Source organism: Phoenix dactylifera, chromosome 11, assembly GCF_051530095.1.
Source record: "Phoenix dactylifera cultivar Ajwa chromosome 11, Ajwa_hap1_PhDact_Kaust_v1.1, whole genome shotgun sequence".
Lineage (NCBI taxonomy): Eukaryota > Viridiplantae > Streptophyta > Magnoliopsida > Arecales > Arecaceae > Phoenix > Phoenix dactylifera.
Window position 1 is genome coordinate 3,747,262 of NC_143200.1, and position 26,218 is coordinate 3,773,479.

General features: G+C 48.5%; 1 protein-coding gene and 1 pseudogene across 2 annotated transcripts; one reads left to right on the plus strand and one right to left on the minus strand.

Moving 5' to 3' along the window:
* Positions 1-612: 612 nt before the first annotated feature.
* On the minus strand, positions 613-7,218 carry LOC103710597 (inositol diphosphatase DSP3-like; annotated as a pseudogene). The gene is made up of 6 exons (XR_016397828.1): positions 7,164-7,218; positions 3,338-3,493; positions 3,112-3,205; positions 1,474-1,531; positions 1,295-1,338; positions 613-1,176 (listed from the first exon to the last, which is right to left on the minus strand). The product of XR_016397828.1 is annotated as an inositol diphosphatase DSP3-like (transcript).
* Positions 7,219-9,493: 2,275 nt separating this feature from the next.
* On the plus strand, positions 9,494-11,366 carry LOC108511419 (uncharacterized). Its single transcript, XM_088706472.2, has one exon. The coding sequence runs from the start codon at positions 10,179-10,181 to the stop codon at positions 11,064-11,066; it is 888 nt and encodes a 295-aa protein (XP_088562598.2). The 5' UTR covers positions 9,494-10,178; the 3' UTR covers positions 11,067-11,366.
* Positions 11,367-26,218: the final 14,852 nt, after the last annotated feature.

Consider the following 26,218-nt stretch of genomic DNA (forward strand, 5'->3'; position numbering starts at 1 on the left):
GGATCGAGTTATTTAGTTATTAATTAAATTTATTGGCCAAACTCTTAAAAGATTTAATCGACCGATCTTTAATAAGTGGCCATGCTCTGATGAATATGACGAGATAAATGAATATCCTAAGAATTAAAAAATCATTGATTCCCCTAGATTTATTGGTGATGGAAAGCACTTAACTATCTAGCATGCTTGATTTCCCACAAAATGTGTACAAACCTTTTGTAGTCATGCCTTTGTTAAAGGCTCAACCTTTTGTTAAAGGCACGACCTGGAAAGGTGTTTACCCAGGAAACAGCAAGGCTATGGGCAGCTGGGATTAATCAAAAACATCCCAAAAACAAAAAGTAAATCATGTATATATATATATATATATATATATATATGCCCTAACAAACTCCTCTTTTGTACAAGAAATTATACCCTACACCGTGTGTACACCATGTCAATCACCTCATCTCCTCGTGAGACCCATTCATCGTACACTCATCTTGATGATTGGCCTACGGTTAGGGGACAAGCTTATTGGCGTGATGCACAGTGCGAAGAATAATTTGTCCTTCTCTCGAGGGCAAATGCTATTAAATAATGTAACATTTTTCTCAAACACAAAAGAAGTGAAAGAATTACTTTTCACAGCTTTGCAAACAACTAATATCTCACCAAGTCGACATGAATCAGTTTATCTAATCTTTACAACCAAAAATGACTCCTAACATATGCTGCATGCAGTATCGGAAATAGAAAAGACATGGCAGTACAATCTGAATACTTGCTTCTCCCTACCAAAACAAAATCTGGGAAGCAATTGAACAGAGATTTATGAGATGAACGGGCATCAGGTTTGATAGATGCCTCTGTCCTATAATATGTCCAGGTAACTATGGTGACCGGCTTGGGAACTACATCCATGGCGATGATGTATGATTGCCAAGCACAGATTGCTGTATGCTATGACATGTCTCGGTAACTAATGCGCCTGGCTTGGGAACCACAACCATGGTAACGATATATGATGCCAAGCACGCATTCCATCATGCATGAGACATCAAACATCTCGATGAACCTGAGATCCGACCCCCGAGCTTTTGCAGCAGCAAATCGCATATATTCCTCAAACACGTAGGACAAGCACCAATTCTGTAATTTTCTGAAACAGCCCACAAGGGAACCTGTCCGATGCTGTTTTCATGTATGTGAATGAAACACGAGTATTTTCAGAACATAGGAAGACAGAGAGTTAAAAAAAATGATATGCAGGTATTTAAAATAACAAGTTAATTTGACCAAAATTTCATACCTTTCCTCGTTTGCAGTGAATCAGAACTGGATGATTTCTTATATCTGAGACACCAGCAAATGGGAAAAAAAAAGGGAGTTAAGCAAATGGATTGCTCGGTGCCCAAAATCAAACTATAAAAGAATGGGAGAGAAAATTAATCTGAAACTTGAATTAAACGATGCCGCTTAATTAAGTACCAAGTAAGACTCTGAGAGCTTCCATGATGGTATCCTTATGTATGGTTACAAAAGGCTCCTGCAGATGTGGAGTTTCATAGCAAGAATCATAAAAAATGGCATTGAAGGCATATCCATGAGCATGGTAAATAAGCTCCTCAACTTCTCAAAATGCAGACATGAACACGGCATGAAATTGTACATACAAAGAAGATATAATATTAATAAGTTGACATGCCATTGTGAAATTTGGTTCTCAGTTGTGCTACGTATACCCATGCATGCTTCATGCAAATCACATATAAAAGTATCATATTGCCATGTAATACGAACAAATGAAACTCAAGTATTATAAATAATATTCACAAAATAACAGCAAACTTACCGCTATTAAACAGGATGTATATGTCATTGTAGGACTGAAATAAGATCCAGTATTCAAGTATATAACTAGGCCTGTGGCATTAATATAATACTAAAGATCTTGTTCGTAATTATCTTCTTGCATAATAAGTTTTGTGACATCGAATCCTTGATCAACAATCTTCAATCAGGAAGCATTGCGATCAGCTCTAAACGAGCAGCACCATGCAATCTCTCAACTCCCAAGTTTTGTGTCCTGTACTCAAAAACTCTATCTTGTACACCTTCAACACATCTTCATGCCTCTTCATAACCCTGTTTTCCCCCACTTTCTCCCAATCTTTATTTTCTTTCCATCTCTCAAAACTACTACAAGCACCATTTTACCTCTCTTTATCATCCTCATTGTTATCTTGTGCCCTGAATCTAGCGAATACATGTACCAGCTCATCCCAATCCCATATACCCCAGCAAATCACTCAATTGTTATATTATATGCTCACTCTCCTATTTCCCTTTGAAGGTCTTAAACAAACAACTAGTGGTACACTCAATGCATACCACCCTATGGCCTTGTCAAGCTTCCACCTCCCAACCTTCACAAGGCACATCTGAACCATGGCTCACATCATACTTCCATGTACCTCCCAACCTTTTAGACATCAGAGTAGCCTCATCAAGTCCCAATGCCATACAACCCAATTCCAACCACCTTATCCTCCCCTCCCAAAACCACAATTAATTATTGATTCTTTGTAAGCTAATAGAAGATGCCAAAACTATCAAGCTAGCTACATCACCTCTTCTAAGACTGAAAGAATCCAACTCCACTTTGCTCAGGCTCTCTTTATTACTACATGCCCATGAACTCTTGTCTGCCTCGCATCTTCATGTTGGCCTATGCCCAGAAATGACATTAACCTATAAAGGCGCCCCTTAATAAATATCATAAGACAACATGCTACAACAAAAGGATCCATGTCTATTCCTAATAATCTCTCTTTTTGATCTCATGCTATATCTCTTTCAAAAAAATATCAATGATGCATTCCATCTCTAACTGTGAAAAACAAGGATTCATCAAATGTCTCGTTGTCAGTGATCTTCTAAATTGTTGATGAGAAAAAAAAAAACACAAAAGGTATAAAAAAACAATCAAAATTAAGACAAGTGTCCTACAAGAACTTGACATAATCATCTCTACTCACATGAAAGGAAAATTTTCTCATTGCATGCACACGAAGATTAGTTGAAAAGAAGAGAAAATCTAAGAATAAACCAGGGAAAAGAGATTACCTTGCTCCCTTCTATCCCGAACTGGAAAAGCTGAATCCCCCGAGATTTTACAAACTCGGCATTAACCTCCGGATACGGCTCCGGGCACAGGTACCTGCCCAAAATTCCACAACCCAGCAATCAAAATCGCACCTTTCCCCAAAATCCCACCCACAAACCCCAATTCCGACTCAAGAACGCATCAAAAGGAAAAAAAGGAAAGAGACAAAAGGAAACGAATGCTCACACGATGGATCGCAGGTTCAAAGCATCCAAGAATCCAAGATTCTCCTGATTGGGGAATCCCGACCTGTAGATCCCCCGGTCCACCATCGAAAAATTCGTAGGCGGGAAAAGGAGGTCTCCGTCTCCTCCTCCTCCTCCTCCAATTCCCCCCAAACTCCTCGTTAGGGCACTTCCGATCATCGATTCCCCTCCCTCCTCCACCGATTCCAGGATCATCTCCTCGGTTTTCTCCAACGAATCAAGGGCTTTTAAATCTATCTCGATTTCTCCCTCTCGGCCGACTTCTTGGACGAAGAAATAGCTTTCTACGGTGTGGCCTTCGGTGCTGTTTCCGGCGGGGCCGGGAGAGGGCGGCTTGAATTCCGAATAAAGACGAGCGACGTTGAAGGACGGTGGTAACGAATTCGGGATCCAACGGGATTTTGTGACAGCTTCAGGATCCGTTGGATTCCTAACGCCCCTTTTAGATTTATACGTTCCTTAGATATCGTACGGAAAAAATATCTGAATATATTCTTAAAACAAATAAAAGTTGCTTAGATTGGTGATATTGATGGTATAATTTCAAAAATTCTAAAAAATTTAAACTGTATCTGTTGAAATTGGCGTGGCCGACGGTCACGTAATGAATAAATTACTTATATATCCCTAAATTCAATTTTTAGATTTTGTTTTTCTATAAGATTTATCTGATCCAAACTAAAATTATTTATGAATACTTAAGAAAATAGATCAGTTCTTGAGGTGGAATTTAGAACCGTCTGAGAGAATGTCTCCTATGCGAAGTAAGTTTTAGCCCCTTTTAGATTTCTACGTTCGTTGGTATCGTACGGAAAGATATCTGGATATATTTTTAAAACAAATAAAAGTTGCTTAGATTGATGATATAGATGGTATAAGTTCAAAAATTTTGGAGAATCCAAACTGTATCCGTTGGCATTGGCGTGGCCGACGGTCACGTGATGGGTAAATTACTTATATATCCCTAAATCCAATTTTTAGATTTCGTTTTTCTATAGGATTTAGTTGGTCCAAACTAAAATTATTCTAGAATACTTAAGAAAATAGATCAGTTTTGGAGGCGGAATTTAGGATTGTCTGATAGAGTATCTCCTATGCAAGATAAGTTCTAGCCCCTTTTAGATTTCTGCGTTCGTTGGTATCGTATGGAAAGATATCTGGATATATTTTTAAAACAAATAAAAGTTGCTTAGATTGATGATATAGATGGTATAAGTTCAAAAATCCTGGAAAATCCAAACTGTATCCGTTGGCATTGGCGTGGTCAATGGTCACATGATGGGTAAATTACTTATGTATCCCTAAATCCAATTTTTAGATTTCATTTTTCTATAGGATTTAGCTGGTCCAAACTAAAATTATTTCTGAATACTTAAGAAAATAGATCAGTTCTAGAGGCGGAATTTAGGGCTGTCTGAGAGAGTGTCTCCTATGCGACGTAAGTTCTAGAGGCTCGATGCATCACTTTGTAGAGAGACTCAGTAGAGGTGATTGGTGGATTCTACAAGAGGAGCTGGGGTGTTCGGCCATCTACTTCTAAAGGACGTCCAACGGCTGCTACAGGAGTGTAACGTCTTCCAGATTGTGCATATGTTTCGGAAGACGAACAGAGCTGCTAATTAGGTCGTTTCTTTTGTTATTTATCATTTTGAAGATATTTTCTGGATTCGCTTTATATCTGTTTCTCTATCTCTATGGAGTATTTTGTCCCTTAACTCAGTAGGCAGTACTCACGCGAGACTAGTGTCATCTTATGATTTTACTAATCCAATCTACGAATCTAATAGAATTTTTAGCCCAATTATCTAAAAAACTTTTAGAAGTACGTGCCAGTCGTGATGCATCTGATGTAAGATACAAAAGGATAGTTGTATTGGCATGTAATTAAAGTTTAATAAAAAGAAATTAACAGAAATGGAACATATGAAGGTATAGCATCAAAAAGTAAGGGGAGCCAATTGAAACATTACAAACCAGCAAGTCTGGGAGTTTCAAATTATTAATTATGTATAAAAGAATAGACAGCATTATAACACTAGTGTGTTATACGGTTCACTGTGAGTGGCTGAGGTGTCAGATATCTATAACCTATTGGCATAACTATAATTTAAGGACCTCAAATGGTACATAAGACTGTTGGAAAACTATTACCAAGAAATTATTATATTATTATTTTATAAAAAAATAACCTACTAAAATAAATTCAAAAGATTGAAAAAAAACTTACCCGAGGCATGTGATATACACGGTACAACAATCCGGCTTTAGCCCAATTCTCTTCTAACGGGCATGATTGCTGGGAAGCTTGACCCGACCAGCTCCTTCAAATATCCAGAAAAAAAAATTAAAAAAAAATTAAAGAGTAGAAGAATTCTTTCTATAGAAAAAACTCTTCGAGTACTAGTAAAAAAGAGAGGAAGATTGAATTGGATTAGGATTAATCTCGAATAAGCTCTATCCGAAGACCAAAGAGTCACAACTCTTCTGGACGTCTCAAAAAAATATTTTAAAATATTTAAAATAACTAAAGATTAGAAGATAAATATATATATATATATTTTAAAAATTAAAACTCTAACAAAGACACCATGCTCAATGGACAGCTTGAGATCCTGCATACTCAGGATCATTGCATGATGTTGGGGGAAAAACCCCAAGTCATGCCGCCATGGAGGCGCTCGACTAAAGTGCGCCGACCGGAAAGGCGCTCGGCCGAAGAGTGCCGACCAGCAGGGTGCTCGGCTAAAGAGCACCGACCAGAGAGAGCACCAAGAAGAGGCGCCCAACCGAAATGACCAAGTAGGGATGCTCGGACAGAGGCGCTCGACCGAAGAGTGCCGATCAGCAAGGTGCCCGGCTAGAGAACGCCGACCAGAGAAAGCGCTTGCCTAAAGAGCGCCGACCAGGAAACCAACTAAAGAGCGCAAAGACGCTCGCCCAAAGGGCGCCGAGCAGAAGTACTATGAAGCAACCCCGCCACAGGGCGCCCCATTGGGCGATCAGCTCGGCTCGGCACCCCTGCCGAGCCGATTGCCTTGGACCAAATGTTCGACTTCCGCCTAACCCTCTAAAGCCTGAGGGACCTGACAACTCCACTACAACCTGCCGCTATCTCCAAGCCATCAAGGCATAAGATCTCCGCAAGTATTCGGCACGACCTGCCATTAATGCATGAGACCCCCTCGAGTCTCCGATGCACTCAGTCATTTAATGAACATGGCTCAAGGCGATCTCCGGATCACTGAACCATCAAAGCGTATGGCTCTCCCTGACCGCCGGTTCATTCGGTAATAAATGCACTTACCATCCACGGACCCCAGGCCTACCACGGCCGGCGGTTCAACCACCCCAACAGGTCCGATCGACCGTGACAACTCCCTGGTTCCGGTCTGATTCGGCCTTATTTTCCACCACGCCATTAATGGGCCAAATCGTGCCCAATTATTACAAAACAGGACAAACCTCCTGTCACCTCCCAGGTAACAAAAATCCTCCTATAAAAGGAAACCTGGGGGGAAAAGGGAGGGAGGACCAAAAACAAGAGGAAAAACCCGGAGCTGGAGAGAACCCTCCTAGACCGGGTGGAAAGAAGTAAACAACACAGACAATTGAGGAAACTAATCCTCTTGATCTTATCCAAATATTCTCTCTGTCTTCTCCACATACTCTCTTCCCTGCTTTCTCCACACATCTGCCCCCTCTGACTTAAGCATCGGAGGGCCGGCGCCGGGGAGCCCGGCCACCGGTTTTCTTGCAGGACTTACGCCCCCCAGGAGGACGCCACCCGCCGGCACGCCATCAACCACCGCTCCTGCGGCGGAGCTCCACCCTACAGGAGGACGCCACCCGCCGGCACGCCATTGACCACCGCTCCTACGGCGGACTTGCGCCCCTCCAGGAGGACGCCACCAGCCGGCGCACGGTCATCCACTGTCCCTGCGGCGGAGCCCCTCCTTCCCCTGGCTTCGCGGCGGCCCCCGGGTCCAATTTCCAGTAACACATGATATATGGACAACCATGATTGGAAAGTTGAACCTCTAATTTTGATCTCAAATTGAGGGTCCATATGCCATTCTCAATAAGATTTCATCACAAAAATTCTTGTTGGTATTTGGAAAGACTTAGATCACATCATGAACGGCATGGTGAGTTGCAACAAAATCCAACTGCCCCCATGAATTATGTCCTCGTCGCTTTTTTTTCCTTTTAATAAATTAGATGATTTAAATTAAATAAAAAAAATATACTTGTAAAAATTAGAAAATAAAAATATTATAGAACTGAAAAAGAAGATCAGTCATAGATACCAGAAAGTAGATGTCGTACGATTCTCCCTATGTCCTTATCCTTTGAGTAATCCAATAGAACGGTATGGTTTGCCTTTGAATCCTGATCAGGATGCTTGTGGTGCCCATTGAATTACTTTAGTTGCATCAGCATAAGACCAATTAGACTAACAAAAACAATATTTTAGATACGTATTATTGACTCTGACTCCATGCAACCATGAAGGATGTCAGATGAACCAACCAAGCACCTTCCAAATGGATATTATATTGAGACACCGAAGACATATGAGAACTTGATGCAGACATCAACCTCAAGCTAGATTTTCCTGTATATCCAATACATGGTGTTTTTTTCCCGAGCTCTTTTCTGGATATCTAAAGTTGCCACTCTCTCTTTAGAGTCCCACTAGCATTTGAAGGTCAGTTAGGTGTCATAATCCCATAAAAAAAGGTGCTACATGGGTTTATTAGTCTGAACCAGTTCACCTCCCAATAATTTAAACTTTTGAGCTATGAGTCCCCGACAAATAGTATCAAAGCCAAGCCCATTGGGAGACAACTTCTATTAGTTATATGGGCCTCTCACTAGAAGATACCTAGATCATGGGGAAAATTGTTATAGTCCCATATTGACTGATGAAAGAGGTGCCACATAAGTTTATTAGCACGAACTGGTCTTTCCAATAGCTTAAGCTTGTGGGCTCTGAGGACATATTGCAGATCAAGGGTGAGGGCCAGTGACCTTTGTGATCTTTATAGGGCTAAGCCTATGTGGAGGATGAGCGGTGGCTAGATTTGGAAGCTTCGTGTTCACCTCGAGTTGCCTTATTCTTCTTGAAGATGGCATGGGGATGCCTACGAACCAAGAGCATACTGCATGGCAGAGGGCTGAGTCTTCCATATGCCTGCGACAGATGTCCGGAGGAGGAGACGGTTGCATTATTTTGCTGCCCCGAGGTCAAGCAGACCTAGATGCTGGTTGGAGGTGATTGGAGGTTCTGACAATCCACAACCTCCGTCACTACCTTTCTGAATTGCTTGGAAGGAACTATGAAGATTTCTGCTTTGGGACCATGGGGGCTGAGGGCTGCTTACCTTATCTACCATATTTGGCTGGACAAGAATGCTCGGATCTTCGAGAATAAGAGACAACACCGAGGCTGGTCGTCGATAGAGCCTTACTTCAGACAGCCGAGGTCTCTCAGTTGTCTTCCGTTGGAGATGCCATGATTGCAAAGGATATCTAGAACTCCCGTCCAGCTCTTGCAACGACCCAAACGATACTCATCGGATGGGAGCCCCAACCTTCGAGCTTTCTCAAGATTAATTTCGACGACAGCGTATCTGAGGACAGTAACAGAGTTGGAGTCAGATTTGTGATCAGAAGTTTGGACTCTAGATTGCTTGTGATTGGGGGTAGCTGCATTTTGAAGTCACTATTCCTAGTGCGGAGTTGAGGGTAGCCTAGGAGGGTCTTACCTATGCCAGACTCACCCTGAGAGCAGATCGAATTCAGATTGAAGGCGACTCCGCTATGGTAATTCAATAGATTCGAGGTCATTATAGGACGCTGTGTGGGCACCCACCGCTACAGGACATCCTCAAGCTGATAGGGATTGTAGTGCTTTTTAAGCTTTCCATGTCTACAGAAAAATGAATGGAGTGACGAACTAGATTGCCTCTTTCATTACTTGGCTTTCCGATGGCACTCTCTGGCACAGCTATAAAACCATACCTTCTCTTTTAAGTTCTCTTTTGCTTTCTGATCTTATAGGATGTTTTCATACTAGACATGCATAATCTCTCCGATTTATCAAAAAAAAAAAAAAAGAAGCTATTGTTGACCACATGAAAATAGAGAAATTATATTCTACACCACATGCACCACGTCGATCATCGTATGTTCTTCTTATAGGCTCCATTCATCATGGCTTGTTTCGATAATTAGCCCATAGAAAGAAGATACCATGATTGGTAGGATGCACACCACACCAAGTTGGTATACATGGTGTAGGGTATGATTTCTATGGGGAACGAAAGATGCACAACGTACACTTGGCCTCCACAAGAATAGGAAAATAAGCCAAGGAGGTTGAGTAATTTTAGAGTTCGACCGTTGGGCCGGGTGACTCAAATAGACGGCGAGGAGGGAGAGACGGAGTCGGACAACTCTCTCGCTCTCTCTCTTCTTCGCAGAAAAAGAAAAGAGGCGAAGGAGACGACGACAGAAGCGGAACGAATCGAACGCGAATTACCAAATCCCTCGAGATCCGATCCTTCTCTCGCAAGCTTTAATCCAATCACTTTTTTTCCTCCGGGCTTTTCTCGGGGAAAAAGGGCGAATTTTGGGCCTTTTCCTCGTCGCAGGTGGAAGGAATCCGATGTTGCCGTTAAAGACTCGATCGGCGCGGATGCGGGATTTCGAGTCCGAAGCTTATTCTTGATTTCGAATTCTTGGGTGGATTTTTGGCTTAGATTGCACCCCAAGAACGGTTGGGTTCTTGGGTTTTTCCAAGCGATATTTGAGCAGAAATGGAAGGAACGGAGCTCCGGCGGAGCATGACGCTCTCTGAGCAGCTTGCGGTCGAGGATTCGCCCAATCCTCCGACTGCGCCGACCGGCGTCGCCGAGAAGCGGGAGGCCTTCGCCGCCGAGAGCGGCCCGGGCAGCGTCAGCCACTGGAATTTGATGGACATCATCAAGGAGGAGCATGACGTCAACGGGGGCGCCGGTGCCGGCATCAACTGGAAGTCGTTGAAGGAGCGCCTCCGCCTCCACCGCACCGGCGCCGGCGCCGTCTGGCCCACCCCCTCCGGCCACCCCTGCCCCATCTCCGATCCCGAAGTCGTCGTCTCCGTCCGCCCCAACCCCGCGGCCGCCCTCGGCCGCTCCATCTCCCGCTCCGTCTCCATCCGGAACGCCGAGATCACCTTCCGGGGCTCTGCCTCCCGCCGCGGAGCCATTGTCTCCGATTACAATCCCCCCGCCGCCGCCGCCAGGGGGACTGCGGAGGAGTCGGACTCTCCGGCGAGTGGCGGAAGCAGAGGAGGTGAAGAAGAACTGGAGGGGTGCGAGGGATCCAACCGAAGCGGCGCCGGCGAGGCGGAGGCGGCGGCGGCGGAGCAACCGGTGACGATTTCTTTGATGGCGCTGCTGGAGCAAACGGACAGGTGGGGTGGGGAGGGGGAGGAGGCGTCGGCGGCAGAGGAGGAGGAGGTGGCGGAGGACGATGACGACGGGGAGGGGGATGTCGGCGGGATGTACTACGTGTGCTGCGTGTGCATGGTAAGGCACAAAGGCGCTGCCTTTATACCCTGCGGCCACACCTTCTGCCGGCTGTGCTCGCGGGAGCTGTGGGTGAGCCGCGGCAACTGCCCCCTCTGCAATGGCTTCATCTTTGAGATCCTCGACATCTTCTAGGCCTTTCTCCATTCCCCTTTGCCCCCTGCTACCATCCCAATTGGGTACTCTTCTTCTTCTTCATCATTCCCCATTGCCCCCTGCTATCATCCCAATTGGGTATCTTCTTATTTACTTAATTATTGAATTCAATCTTCTTTTCTCGTACAAGAAAATTATTTTGGGTGGTGGAGCTCTCTGTCTAATTTTATGGGTTCTTAAGGTTGGGCTTGGTGATATGATAGGATAATGGGCTGATGATAATAATGTAATTGTAATTTTATGATGTATAATCACTATAATGCATAAGAGTTTTTAGGATTTTTATTTTTTTTGGGTATTATGGTGCCTCACACAGCACGTGCACGAGTGCAGCCAACAAAATCAGAAAAAACATGGGTGGCCCGGAAAGATTAGGACATTGCTTGCTGAATGGGAAGACATTGTTGTTGCTGGTGAATTTGTGTGATTGATTTGAAGAAATTGTGGATGTGTATAGAGCTGTAGATAGTTTTAGTGATGATCCCTTGTATTATTATTTCTTATTCAAATAAGCTTATTTGGTGGTTTCAGAACCTAATTATTGTAGGATTACTTTTAGGATGCATATTATTTAATATAAGTTGAGAGCATATCTATGATATGCATTAGGATTTTATTGTTTGTCCCTGCCTGCTATTCCAGTTTAGGTTATCAACATGTGTATCTCTGACTTCTCTTTAACGAACCTCGTCAATTATTAGAATGTGCATAGGTTTTCCTCTTTTTATTAGCTTCTAAAATAAAGGATAGAGGTAATGCTGATTATAAAGTAATGGCTATGTTAATCAGGATTCATGAACTGAGTCCATGTCAGTTGGGACAAGGCTCAGTGGTTGTGGTTATAGCTATTATGTTGGAAGGTTATTATGTGGGTGTTGTTGGGAAAAAACCCAAGTCATGCCACCTCGGAGGCGCTCAACCGAAGAGCGCCAACCAAAGGGGCGCTCGACTAGAGAACACCGACCAGGGGGGTGCTCGACCAAAGAGCGCCGACCAGAGAGGCGCTCGACCAGAGAGCGCCAACCAGAGAGCGCCAACCAAGAGAGTGCCAACCAGAGACACTCAACCAAGAAGCGCCGACCAGGAAAACGCTCGACCCCACAACAGGATACTTCGCTAAACAACCGGCTCGGCTCGGCACCCGTGCCGAGCCCGTGCCTTAGCCAAATTTCCAGAATCTCCGCTTAATCCTCTAAAGGACCTGACAACTAAATACATGACTCCATCGCAATCTGTCGCCATTCCTAAGTCATCAAGGCACGTGATCTCCGCAGGCCTTCGGCACGCCCTATCATTAATGCGTGTGACCCCCTCAGGCCTCCGATGCACTCAATCATTAAATGAACACGGCTCAAGATGATCTCCGGATCACTGAACCATCAAAGCGTATGACTCTCCCTGACCACCGGTTCACTCAGCAATCAATGCACTTACCATCTACGAACCCCAGGCCCATCACGGCCGGCGGTTCAACCACCCCAACGGGTCCGATCAACCGTGACAGCTCCCTGACTCCGGTCTGATCCGGCTTTATTCTCCACGACGCCATTAATGAGCATGATCGTGCCCAATTATCACAAAAGGAGACAAATTCCCCTGTCACCTCCCAGGTAACATAATATCTTTCTATAAAAGGGAACCTGGGAGGAAAGGGAGGGAGAGACAAAAAAACGAATATAGAAACAAACATTCTCCTCCTTGACTCCTCCCACGTATTAGCCCCCTCTGACTTAAGCTTCGGAGGGCCGACGCCGGAAAGCCCGGCCACCGGCTTTCTTGCAGGATTCTCCAGGAGGACGCCACCAGTCGACGCGCCGCCACCCGCCGTCCCGACAGCGGAGCTCCTCCCCTCTCGTTTCGCGGCAGCCCCCGGGTCTAATTTTCAGCAACAGTTGGCGCTAGAGGAAGGGCCCGAGTTGCTGCCATGAAACTAAAAAGTAAAGGGGCTTCCAATGCCTCTCGACGTCCTCCACCTAGTCCTGGACACTCTGTCCAGAACTCGCCGCCTCCGGCCGAGTCAACTCCTCAAGTTCGGCCGGAGCAGTTTAATGCCCTGGTGCAACAAGTGCAGGCCTTGGCTACCGCTGTCCAAGGCTTGCAACCCAGGGGCATCCCGACGGTACCGCTCCCTCCGGCTCTAGTTCAACCGGAGCCTCCTACAAGCGGACTTCCCCTTCGAGGTCAGGACTCTCAAGTCCAGGCCTCCCTCTGGAGAGAACACCCAGTTAGAGGCCCTGGTGGCTGGCCACAACCCTCAGAGGCCGAGTCAGTTCCAGGGCAACTCGCACCGGAGCGGACCGCTGCAGCGATCCCCCAGAATGATGAACTCGACAAGAAGGTCGAGAAGCTGGAGCGCCAGATCCAGGCACTCCACGGAAGGAAACCGGGACGTGATGGTGACTTTGAGTTCACCACGAAGTCCCCCTTCTCCCAGCAGATTAATGACGAACCAGTCCCGCCGCGGTTCAAGATGCCCCAGGTGGAGCCTTACAACGGCAGGGCCGACCCCCTTGACCACCTGAAAAGTTATCGGGTCTTAATGGCCCTACAAGGAGCCTCGGAGGCCATAATGTGCAAAGCTTTTCCAGCAACGCTCCGAGGACCGGCCCGGCTTTGGTTTACCGGGCTGAAGCCGAGTACTGTTTCCTCCTTTGAGCAGCTCGGCAGGCAGTTTGCCAGTAATTTTGCCGCTAGCCAGCCCCAGCGGCGGACATCGGACTCCCTCCTTGACATCAAACAAAAGGAGGGAGAGTCCCTCAGGGAGTACTTGGATCGGTTTACCGCCGCAACATGGGAAGTCCGGGAGCTGGACCAGTCAATCGCCATGTCGGCACTGAAGACTGAAGCCCGGTCTTACAGGTTCCTCTTCTCTATCGAGAAGAATTTCCCTGCGGACCTCACTGAAATGCTTGTTCGGGCGCGGAAGTACGCCAAGGCTGAGGAAGCCGTGGCTGTTAGGCGGAGCGGGGCCGAGCAGACCCCCAAGAAACAGAAAAAACGCCGCGAGGAGCGTGGCCAGCCCAGAAGCCCGTCCCCGCGCCGAGCCAAAAATCCGCCCCGCCTGAAGAGTCCACCCCGACTACGGGGACTGCCTCAGCAGAGGTCATCACTCCGTCCGAGGTTTCCACCACGGGCCCATGCACCCGAAGGGAGGTATGAAAACTATACTCCCCTCACCGCTCCTCGGGCCGAAATCCTTATGGAGATTGAGGGTCAGGATTACATCCGGCTCCCACCTCCGAAACGAGATTCCGGAGCTCGGCGTGATCCTCGGAAGTACTGCCGTTTCCATCGGGATCACGGCCATGATACTGAGGACTGCTATCAGCTCCGGAACGAGATCGAAGTGCTCATCCGCCGAGGGGTGCTCGATCGATTCGTGCGAGGCCGGCGTGAAGAAAAGAAGCCAGCCGAGGGAGCCGCACAGCCTGAAGGTTCAAATGCCAACAGGCCCATCGCCGGCACCATCAACACCAGCCGAGGCGGGGCCTCGGTTGGAGAAGCTTCAGGGGAAGGAACCTCCTCGAAGCGCCTATGCGCCTCGGAAGCCATCTCCTTCTCAAATGATGATCTGGAGGGAGTCGAAACTCCCCACGATGATGCCGTTGTCATCTCCATGATTATAAATAGATTTGATGTAAAACGCATCTTAATCGATAATGGGAGCTCGGCGAATGTTTTGTATTTTGATGCCTACTGTAAAATGGGGATGACAGAGGAGCAACTACGGAGGATGAATACTCCGTTGGTCGGATTTACTGGGGATTCAGTCCCAGTAGAGGGCGAGGTCGACCTCCTGGTCACGGTCGGGCTCACCCCCCGTGAAAGTACCGTGAGGATGAGCTTCCTTGTGATACGCCTGCCCTCGGCCTACAATGCCATCCTCGGAAGACCAGGTCTCAACGCCCTCCGAGCAGTGGTCTCGACTCGCCACCTGCTCGTGCGATTCCCCACCAGCCAAGGAGTTGGCGAAGCTCGTGGGGACCAGACGGTAGCCAGACGATGCTACATGGCGACCCATGAGGCGAAGCGACCAGCTGAGGTGCCTATCCCAGCAACCAACCAGCCTTCAGCTAAAACTTTGGAGGCACGAGTCAGCCCTCAGAAGCGGGTAGAGCCTGGTGAGCTACTAATCCAAGTTTCTTTGCGCGAAAACTTTCCCGAGCTAACCGTGCAGGTCGGCTCTGGTCTCAATGAGTGCGAAAGGGATTGACTCGTCAACTTCTTGCGAGACAACATGGACGTCTTCGCATGGTCGCCCGCGGATATGCCGGGGATAGATCCAGAGATCATGGTCTACCGGCTCCAAGTAAAGCCAACCTGCAAGCCCGTGTGACAAAAGAAGCGAGGCGCCGCCCCTGAACGACAACGAGCAGCAGCCGAGGAGGTTGACAAACTCCTTGAGGCTGGCTTCATCCGGGAGATATCCTACCCGGAGTGGCTCGCCAACGTGGTCCTCGTCAAAAAAACCAGCGGGAAATGGCACATGTGCGTGGACTACACCGACTTGAATAAAGCCTGCCCAAAGGACAGCTTCCCACTCCCCAGCATCGACCAGCTCGTGGACTCCACCTCGGGGCACGAGCTGTTGGCGTTCATGGACGCCTTTTCCGGATACAACCAGATCCGCATGGCGCCAGAAGATGAAGAAAAGACGGCCTTCATCACCGACGGGGGTACCTACTGCTATAGAGTAATGCCATTCGGCTTAAAGAATGCCGGAGCAACTTATCAGAGGCTGGTCAGCCGGATCTTTAAAGACCAAATAGGCCGAAACATGGAGGTCTATGTTGATGACATGCTGGTGAAAAGCAAGGTGGCGCAAGACCATGTGACCGACCTTGATGAAGCATTCTCCACACTCCGAAGGTACCAAATGAAGCTCAATCCAGCTAAATGCGCGTTCGGAGTCACCTCGGGCAAATTCCTCGGCTTCATCATTACACAACGGGGAATCGAGGCCAACCCTGAAAAGATCCGAGCGCTCCAGAAAATGACGCCTCCGAGGACAGTCAAGGAGGTGCAACGGCTTACGGTCCGAGTTGCAGCTCTCGGGAGATTCATCTCCCGCTCAGCCGAGCGCTGCCTTCCATTCTTTGCGGCTCTTAAGAAGCCGAAAAATTTCCTATGGTCGGACGAGTGCCAGCAGTCTTTTGAAGAGCTCAAGCACCTTCTTGCTTCCCCTCCCCTGCTCACAAAGCCTCAACAGGGTGAACTCCTCTACCTGTATTTAGCTGTTTCCCCTGTAGCAGTAAGCTCGGTCCTGGTCCGAGAGGAGGGCAAACTCCAAAAACCAGTGTATTACACCAGCCGAGTCTTGAGGGATGCTGAGACCCGATACTCCAAGCTGGAGAAGACTGTTTATGCCTTGGTCATCTCAGCTCGAAGGCTCCGGCCTTATTTCCAAGCCCACACAATGGCCGTGCTGACCGACCAACCAGTAAAGCAGATCCTGCAGAGATCGGACCGCGCAGGCCGGATTACTAAATGGGCCATCGAGCTCGGAGAATTTGACCTCGAGTACCGACCCAGACCGGCGATGAAAGCGCAAGCACTCGCCGACTTCATAGTCGAGTGCACCATACCGGACGAGGTCGAGCCCGAACCCGAGCCTACGCCAACAGAGCAGACCCCGAGTTTGGCATGGACTTTACATGTCGATGGCTCTTCAAACTCGGGGGGTAGCGGAGCAGATCTCATCCTCACCAGCCCGGAGGGGGTGGTCGCTGAGCAAGCCCTACGCCTCGAGTTTCCTGCTTCCAACAACATGGCGGAATACGAAGCACTCGTCGCCGGGCTCAAACTAGCTAGAGAGCTAGGAGTGAAGGACCTGGAGGCCTTCAGTGATTCTCAGCTCGTCGTCAACCAAATCCTGGGTGACTTCGAAGCCAGAGACCTCACAATGCAGAAATATCTTCAGAAGGTACGGGATCTCGCCTCGACCTTGAATTCTTTCCACGTCCAACATGTTGCCAGGTCGGAGAATCTTAGGGCCGACCAGCTGTCAAAGCTGGCGTCCTCTCGCATGAGCGAGCTCCCCAAAACGACGGCACTGGAGTATCTCCAAAAACCCGGTACGGAGGAGCCCGAGCAGGCCCTTTGATTGAGTTCGAGCCAAGCTGGATGGACGAGCTCATCAGCTATCTGCAAGACGAAGTCCTCCCCAGTGATGAACGAGAGGCTCGCCGAATAAAGCGCTCCGCCACCTGGTACATATTGCATGAGGGAAAGCTTTATTGGAGATCTTTCACCTCTCCCCTCCTCAGATGTCTCTGCCCGACAGAGGCTGATTATGCAATGCGCGAAGTCCATGAAGGGATTTGCGGAAATCATCTGGGAGGACGAGCATTGGCCCATAAAATTTTGCGCCAAGGATACTATTGGCCGACACTCCAGAAGGATGCTGTGGACTTCGTTCGAAGATGCGACCGATGCCAGAGAAACGCCAATGTCCAACGCCGACCCTCGGCTCCCTTAACTTCTATCAGCTCCCTTTGGCCTTTTGCCCAGTGGGGAATTGACATTCTAGGGCCATTCCCTCTGGCTATCGGGCAAAGAAAATTCATGGTCGTCTCCATCGACTATTTTACAAAGTGGGTGGAAGCCGAGCCACTTGCCCGGATCACCGAGCAGAAGATGCGGGATTTTGTCTGGAAGTCAATAATTTGCAGATTCGGGCTCCCCCGCATCCTCATATCCGACAACGGCCGCCAGTTCGACAACCTCCATTTTAGAGAATTCTGCTCCGAGCTTGGCATCGACCACCGCTTCACCTCGGTCGCGCACCCTCAGACGAATGGAGAAACCGAGGTAACAAATCGTACTATTTTGCAGGGGTTCAAAGCCAGGCTCGACAAATCCAAAGGACAATGGGTCGAAGACCTATACAATGTCCTGTGGGCTTACCGGACTACATTCCGTGTCCCCACCGGCGAGACTCCCTTCAATCTAACGTACGGAACGGAAGCTGTCATCCCATTGGAGATCGGACTCCCTTCCCCAAGGGTAGAGCATCACGATGCCAGCTCCAACTCCTCACAGCTCATGAACAACCTTGACCTGATCGAGGAAACAAGAGAGGCCGCCCGAGTTCGCATGGCGAGGTACCAGCAAAAGACAGCTCAGTACTACAACGCCAGGGTCAAAGTCAAATCCTTCAAAGCAGGGGACCTTGTCCTCAGAAGAGCCGAGGCCTCCCGACCAACCGAGCAAGGGAAACTAGCTCCAAACTAGGAAGGACCTTACCGAGTCATGCGCATCCGTCGGCCCAGAACTTACAAGCTAGAGTCTCTAGATGGGACTCCCATTCCACGAAGCTGGAGTTCTGAAAATCTCCGCGTGTACTACCAATAGAACCCCGAGGGGTCTCCCACTATTTAACCATAAATTTCATTTTATGACGGCTTGTGCACTTGTTCGAACTCACCAATTCTCCTAAATTGTCTCATGGTGCCAGGCTCGTTCTCCTACCCTGACCACGGTCGGGATGCCCCGATATTTCGGGATGATGGAGTACCTACGTGGACTCCCTGAAAATGTTCGTGAATTCGTGATGCGTTCTCCATCGGCCAACGAGCTCGGCTCGTTCTCTATCGGCCAACGAGCTCGTCTCGTTCTCCATCGGCCAACGAGCTCGGCTCGTTCTCCTACCCCGACCACGGTCGGGATGCCCCGATATTTCGGGATGCGTTCTCCACCGACCAACGAGCTCGGCTCGTTCTCCATCGGCCAACGAGCTCGGCTCGTTCTCCTACCCCGACCACGGTCGGGATGCCCCGATATTTCGGAATGCGTTCTCCATCGGCCAACGAGCTCGGCTCGTTCTCCATCGGCCAACGAGCTCGGCTCGTTTTCCTACCTTGACCACGGTCGGGATGCCCCGATATTTCGGGATGATGGAGTACCTACGTGGACTCCCTGAAAATGTTCGTGAGTTCGTGATGCGGCCTCCACCGACCAACGAGCTCGGCTCGTTCTCCATCGGCCAACGAGTTCGGCTCGTTCTCCATCGGCCAACGAGCTCGGCTCGTTCTCCATCGGCCAGCGAGCTCGGCTCGTTCTCCTACCCTGACCACGGTCGGGATGCCTCGATATTTCGGGATGATGGAGTACCTACGTGAACTCCCTGAAGATGTTCGTGAGTTCGTGATGCGGCCTCTACCGACCAACGAGCTCGGCTCGTTCTCCATCGGCCAACGAGCTCGGCTCGTTCTCCATCGGCCAACGAGCTCGGCTCGTTTTCCATCGGCCAACGAGCTCGGCCCGTTCTCCTACCCCGACCACGGTCGGGATGCCCCGATATTTCGGGATGCGTTCTCCACCGACCAACGAGCTCGGCTCGTTCTCCATCGACCAAACGAGCTCGGCTCGCTCTCCATCGACTAACGAGCCCGCCTCGTTCTCCATCGATCACAGGGCTCGACTCAATCTCCTGTTCGTGATCAACGAAAAGTTCGTGATTGGCAGCAAACTGGATTCTTCCATCTTGCCGGCGTCCCCAAAGAACGGACTCCGAGCAGAAGAGCGTCTTCAGTCGCCAGGCGAAGTTCACTGCCTCGGCGTAAGAACGCTCACGGTACCAGGTACCCATTCAATTAATGTATTTGCATTATCTCATTTATTTTCATTCTTAGTTAATTAATTACCTGAATGAACCCCCGACCGGCGTCGAGGTACCTGGTCGGGCCAATCATCGCTCGGCCTCACCCCTCCTACATGCACTGTTCAATAGCAAGCTTAGTTTATATCGTCAGCTTGATGAATCCCCATCACGAGCTGACGGGCGTTCAACCCGTTTGTCGGAAAAAGTCCGATCATCCGCCTCGGCAACCCGAGGTCCGGGCTCAAAGTTCACTAAAAATTCCAAGTCTAGTGACCCAGTCCTAGGGCTCGGTCGAATTCTGAGCTAACCTCGAAAAGACCCCCCGAGCCCAAATGTATCCTAGACATAAGCGTCGCTATATTACTGGTCGAAGGACCGAGCAACGGCTGTGCCAAGCCTAAACGCAAGTCCAACTATGTGGCGGACGAAGTTGGGGCCGTAGAGCCCATGTCCTTGGAGCCTAAAGCGGATCCAAGCGGAGAAACCTAGGTCTACCCAAGATCAAAACAAGGCGGTCGCAAGATATAAACAAATATGTATATTCATTTCAAAAGGCCCGTAGGCTAAGTACAAAGCTCGGGCTCGGCCTTAACAAGAATGGAGGCCATCCCGATTTAAAAAAAAAAAAAACTAAAACTAAGGCTCAGGCTCGGCGACTTCAGGGATGGCCGGCTCCGCAATAAAGGCTTCTTCCTCGACAGCCTCGGTGGCACCATGAACAGCCTCGGAAGCCATCTCAGCGACCTCGGGGACAGCCTCGGGCGCCTCGGCCGGACCCTCCTGGTCGGCCCCCGGAGCTTCTGCCTTCGCCTCCGACCTTTCGACCCCTGCTCCTGGTTTGAGCAGGTTCAGGTCAAAATCCGAAAGGAGCCGCCGCAGTTGGTTGCGGAAGTCCTTGAAGCCTTGGAACAGCCCGTTCACGCCTTCCTCTTCCAGAAGGTCACGGAACTCATCCGACTCGCGGAAGAGTCTAACTGCGTCTTGGGCCTGCTCCCGAGCCTCCTGCTCCCGAGCCTCGTGGTACGCGGCCTTCCGCTCGAGGTTCTTTATTTCCTGCTCGAGCTCTAAGGTTCTGAGGCGGGCGTTCCCCACCTCCTGCTCGCGGGTGGCCAGCGCCAGCTCGGCCTCGGCCAGACGAGCCTCTGCGGCGCGCACTTCGGATCTGGCAAGCGTGTGCGCGCCCTTCTCCTCTTCGAGCTCGGCGTCAGAGCTCGAACCTCATCTTCGGCCGCTCCCCACCCTTGCTTGGAGCACCTGGCGCTCGGCCTCGGACGCCAGGCACCTTGCCTCGGCCTCCTCGTGCCCCCGCTGATACCTCCGGGCTCGCTCCCGGTAGTCCTGGACAATGTGCATCAGCGTCTCCGTCTCGCGCAGATGCTGTAAAAAAGAGGCGTAAGAAACGTAAGAAACTAAAAATAAAACTTGCACAAACTGCACAAATAAAAAGACCAACTTACCCGGACGGCAGAGCAAAGAGTAGAGTCCATGAAGGCGCCGTAGTTCATGAACCGAATTTTGGCCTGATCGGCCGGGAGCAGCGCGACCCGAAATACTTCGCGCGCTACTTGGGGATTATCAAGGGCCGAGTCGCCCTCGAAAACCGACCAGACGGGAGCGTAAGGCACCCGCTCCCGTGAGCCCGACGAGCCCGGAAGGTCGACCTCGGCTGGCCTCGGCGGAGCCGGCCCCCCTGCTCCCTGGCCGCTCCCCGGCTCGGAACCGGAGGACTAAGGTCGGACAGGCGGCCGATCTGACTGCCGCATAACCGAGGCGGGGCGCACAAGCGCCAGACCCGCCGAACTCCCTCCCTGATCGGCAGTTGGAGCTTCCTGCCGACCAGGGATCTGCGAAATTGGTGCCGGGCACGGGAGCGCTATCGTGGCTCCACCAGAGGCCGCGCCCGCCCTCCGACCAGCTTCGGAGTGTGTGGGGCGAGGAGCGCCCGTCTCGACCGCTGCGGTCGCCGAGACCTTCGCCTTTTTCTTCGGCTCGGTCGACTCCCCCGAGAGCTCGGCCGCCCTCTTTTGGAACCGGGCATACAAGACCTCGCTCTTAGTCACCATCTTCGCGATATCTGCAAGGACGAGCAGGATTAGAATTCAGAACAGTAACAAAATGAAAAATGACTCCTACTGTTACCCTTACCCTGAGGACGCGTCGAGCTCAGCCCAACATTCACTAGAGCGTCCTCACTTATGAGGCCGCTCAGTAGAATACCGTCCCCGAGGCTGCGGATGGTGTCGAGGATCCCCTGCTCGCGCGAAGAAAGCTTGGGGACCTTGTTGACGGACTTGAGTTGGGTCGGCCCCCACCTAGGGTCAAACCCCCATGTCCGTTCAGAGCCTAGAAAGAAGAACTTCTTCTTCCAGTCATGAATAGACGAAGGAGCGCCCTGGAAGAGTAGCCGACCCGTCCGAAGGGCAATGTAAAGCCACTCTCCGTCTTCCGGATTCGACTTTAATACAAAAAGTCGCCGGAAAACGTTGACAGAAGTCGGAATCCCGAACGCTAAACATAGCGACAGGAAACCGACCACTGTCCTCCAGCAAGCTGCGCCGGAACCAACTGGTATTCCGTCAGCAACTCGTTCACGAACCCGTGAAGAGGAAATCGTAGGCCGGCACAGAGTGCCTCCAAGTACACTCCGATCCGGCCTACCGGAGGATTGGTTACCCGATCCCCCCGCCTGGCGAGCTCCAAACGGAACCCTCGTCGAGGAAAAAACCATTCCTCGGCCATTTCGACCTCCAGTTCACCCATGGTGGACTCAACATCATTCGGACCAGGACCCATTAGGAAGAAAGAAGGTTTGAGAGGAAAAGGGACCTGTAAAGGATGCCGGAGATAAGAAACTTCGGACTGAAAAGTTGGACGAAGGAGACAATAAGAAAGTAACGGGAGGCCAGGTGAGGGTTTATATAGATCCCTCCAACGGCCCAGATCAGCGAGAAAAACGCTGCACCCCGTTCGGATCACGACGCGTGTCGGCCCAAAAGACGGAGCGACACATTTAATTCGGGCTGACGCTTCGAACACAGAAGCGCCCTGTCGGATCGTGCGGCCCCATCATGAGCCCACGACGCGAGGATGCTTCGAAAGAGGCGTCCCAGTAATGAGACATTTCGGAAAAGAAGAAACGCCGCCTATTAAAGGCACCTCGAAGCGCCCGATAATTCGAAACGCACGATAATTTAAAATTTCCATAATGACCCAACTAAAACTACTTCCCGCACTCAAGCTGGTAGCCAGCTGGAACTCGGAAGTCGGGGGGTAGTGTTGGGGAAAAACCCAAGTCATGCCATCTCGGAGGCGCTCAACCGAAGAGCGCCAACCAAATAGGCGCTCGACTAGAGAACACCGACCAGGGGGGTGCTCGGCCAAAGAGCGCCGACCAGAGAGGCGCTCGACCAGAGAGCGCCAACCAAGAGAGCGCCAACCAGAGACACTCAACCAAGAAGCGCCGACCAGGAAAACGCTCGACCCCACAACAGGATACTTCACTAAACAACCGGCTCGGCTCGGCACCCGTGCCGAGCCCGTGCCTTAGCCAAATTTCCAGAATCTCCGCTTAATCCTCTAAAGGACCTGACAACTAAATACATGACTCCACCGCAATCTGTCGCCATTCCTAAGTCATCAAGGCACGTGATCTCCGCAGGCCTTCGGCACGCCCTATCATTAATGCGTGTGACCCCCTCAGGCCTCCGATGCACTCAATCATTAAAGGAACACGGCTCAAGATAATCTTCGGATCACTGAACCATCAAAGCGTATGACTCTCCCTGACCACCGGTTCACTCAGCAATCAATGCACTTACCATCTACGAACCCCAGGCCCACCACGGCCGGCGGTTCAACCACCCCAACGGGTCCGATCAACCGTGACAGCTCCCTGACTCCGGTCTGATCCGGCTTTATTCTCCACGACGCCATTAATGAGCATGATCGTGCCCAATTATTACAAAAGGAGACAAATTCCCCTGTCACCTCCCAGGTAACATAATATCTTTCTATAAAAGGAAACCTGGGGGAAAAAGGAGGGAGAGACAAAAAAACGAATACAGAAACAAACATTCTCCTTCTTGACTCCTCCCACGTATTAGCCCCCTCTGACTTAAGCTTCGGAGGGCCGGCGCCGGGAAGCCCGTCCACCGGCTTTCTTGCAGGATTCTCCAGGAGGACGCCACCAGTCGACGCGCCGCCACCCGCCGTTCCGGCAGCGGAGCTCCTCCCCTCTCGTTTCGCGGCAGCCCCCGGGTCTAATTTTCAGCAACAGGTGTATTGGGCATTACTTCTTTAAGTGAATGGGTTAGGGTGGTTGATGCTGCTTAGAGAGGTGGCCAATTGTCTCAATCAACTGTTACAAGGCTAATTAAATTTTCCTAATGGCCATCCATAGATATATCCCTTGTTCTACTATATGGAGAAGGACAACTTACAGAACAGTTTGATAAGTTCTGTAAGTTACTATATATAAAATTAATTTTTAATATATATTAAAAAAAATTTTTACCTTGAACATCACCTGGTTATAATGATGTAACAACAATTTATAGTAGCAGGGGTTTGTACCAGCTTACAGATTTTCCATAAGAAATATAATTACTTATCAATTTTACAAGAACAATCAGATTCTTTTTCCTTGATGATTTTGTTCCCGAATCTATGTGCAAAATGGACGGTAATATTAATATTTTTTTATCAAATATTCAGATAGATGGATCAGGTATATATATGCATTAGACTTTTTTTAATTTATATATCACCCATCTCAGACCAAGAGACAAAATAATTCAGAAACCTCCAATGTGTAACATTTAAAAAAAAGAGAGAGAAAATCATTAAGTGGATAAAATAACTATCAACATTGGCGGAAACATCAATTTTTAGATTTATAAATGTGCATTGGAAGCTGGGACCTGTTTGCTGAAGCGAATTCAAGCATTTTCACTCAAAGAACTAATTCAAAATTATATCAGTGGCAAGACTTTAGGAGAGAAGATGAAAACTAAACCAATACCCCAGAATGAATGACAATTGCATCCATCAATCAGGAAATCAAATTTGGTAGATAAGCTCTTACCATGTCTAGTAACTACAATTTTTAGAGCCCAAACATGCTTTAGTTACCAATCAATCCAGAAAATTCTGCAAAAAAAAAAAAAAAGAACTCTCAAATGCTCCTAGATGCAATTAGTTCCAACCTCACTGTGTTTTTGCAAAGAAAAGAAACAAATTCCTACCCTAGCTGGAGGCAAATCACCACTGTACTGCAAATCTGATGGCTAACTCGAATTACCATTCCCAATCAAAGGCGCGTGACGTCAATTATTCAAAATGACCGATACAACAAAGTAGATTTAGAAATAGGACAAAATTAATAGAAGATTGGGTTAGGTATCCCCAACTATTTTACTCAAAAAAAGATGTAGAGAATTGGCAAATAAGTGGTTGACAAAGCCATGGAGGGCAAAATAAGATCTTGGCCATGTGACGAGTCACTCCATTGCCTTTGGCATGCTTTGACTATTCAGGCAATGGTAGAGTATGATTGGTGGTTAGATATTGCTAATGGCAAAGATTATGCAGCTCAAGCAAATGGGAAGAGGTTCCCCATGAAAAACCAAGAGTAAAATCAGACAACTATGAATTCCCAACAAAGAATTTAGGATTACAACATGAGCACATCAACCAGTAAGAATATCGCATCGATTCCATGTTTTCCTCGTAAAAAGCTAAAACAAAGAACAAATATAGAAGCCTTCAATGATGCATATACCTAGTTCTGATCACAAGTCATGTGCCTAATTGATAAAGGGTTCAAAGTTGTAGGAAGAATGGAAGTCCTGAAAGCAAGGACAGAAAAAGCTACAAGCCAGAAAATTAACAAAAATAAAAGAAGAGCTGAAAGGCCTGGAAGCAATGTATGCATGCATGCTGCACATGGATCAGTAAGAACATGAAAACAAGAAAGTGAAAACAGCCTGCAGAAACTATGAAGGAATGCAAGGACTTGCCACCTTTTTATCATTATCTCAACAGAAGAACCAAAATTTCAAATTACCTCAAAACCTTTAAACCAATTCAAATCATGTTGAAAAATGTTAAATGACATATATATTGTCACATAAGATCCATGATAATAAAAAGATTAAATCACTCAAGAAAACATGGCGAACCTGTACCAAAGCTCAGCCATCTTTAGTGATATCCTCTCATGATCAGCATCTGATGCCTGCAAATTTAAGTAGGCAGTTTCCTACTGCTCGAATACCGCAAAAACTTACATTTTTGCTCCTTAAAGACCAATTCCAGTCCACTTTCAGGAAGAAAATTAAAAACCAATTACAAAAATCTAATAGAAAAGTTAAAAAAAAAACATGGTTCTTGTGTTCATCATCACCTTCCAATTTCAAAATTGGATGTAAGCAAATTGTAGATCACGTGGGAGACCTATCATGCAGCACTGCCAAAGTTCCACAGTGGCAGGGGGGAAAGGGTTAGGAGACATGGACGCATGTTTTTCTTG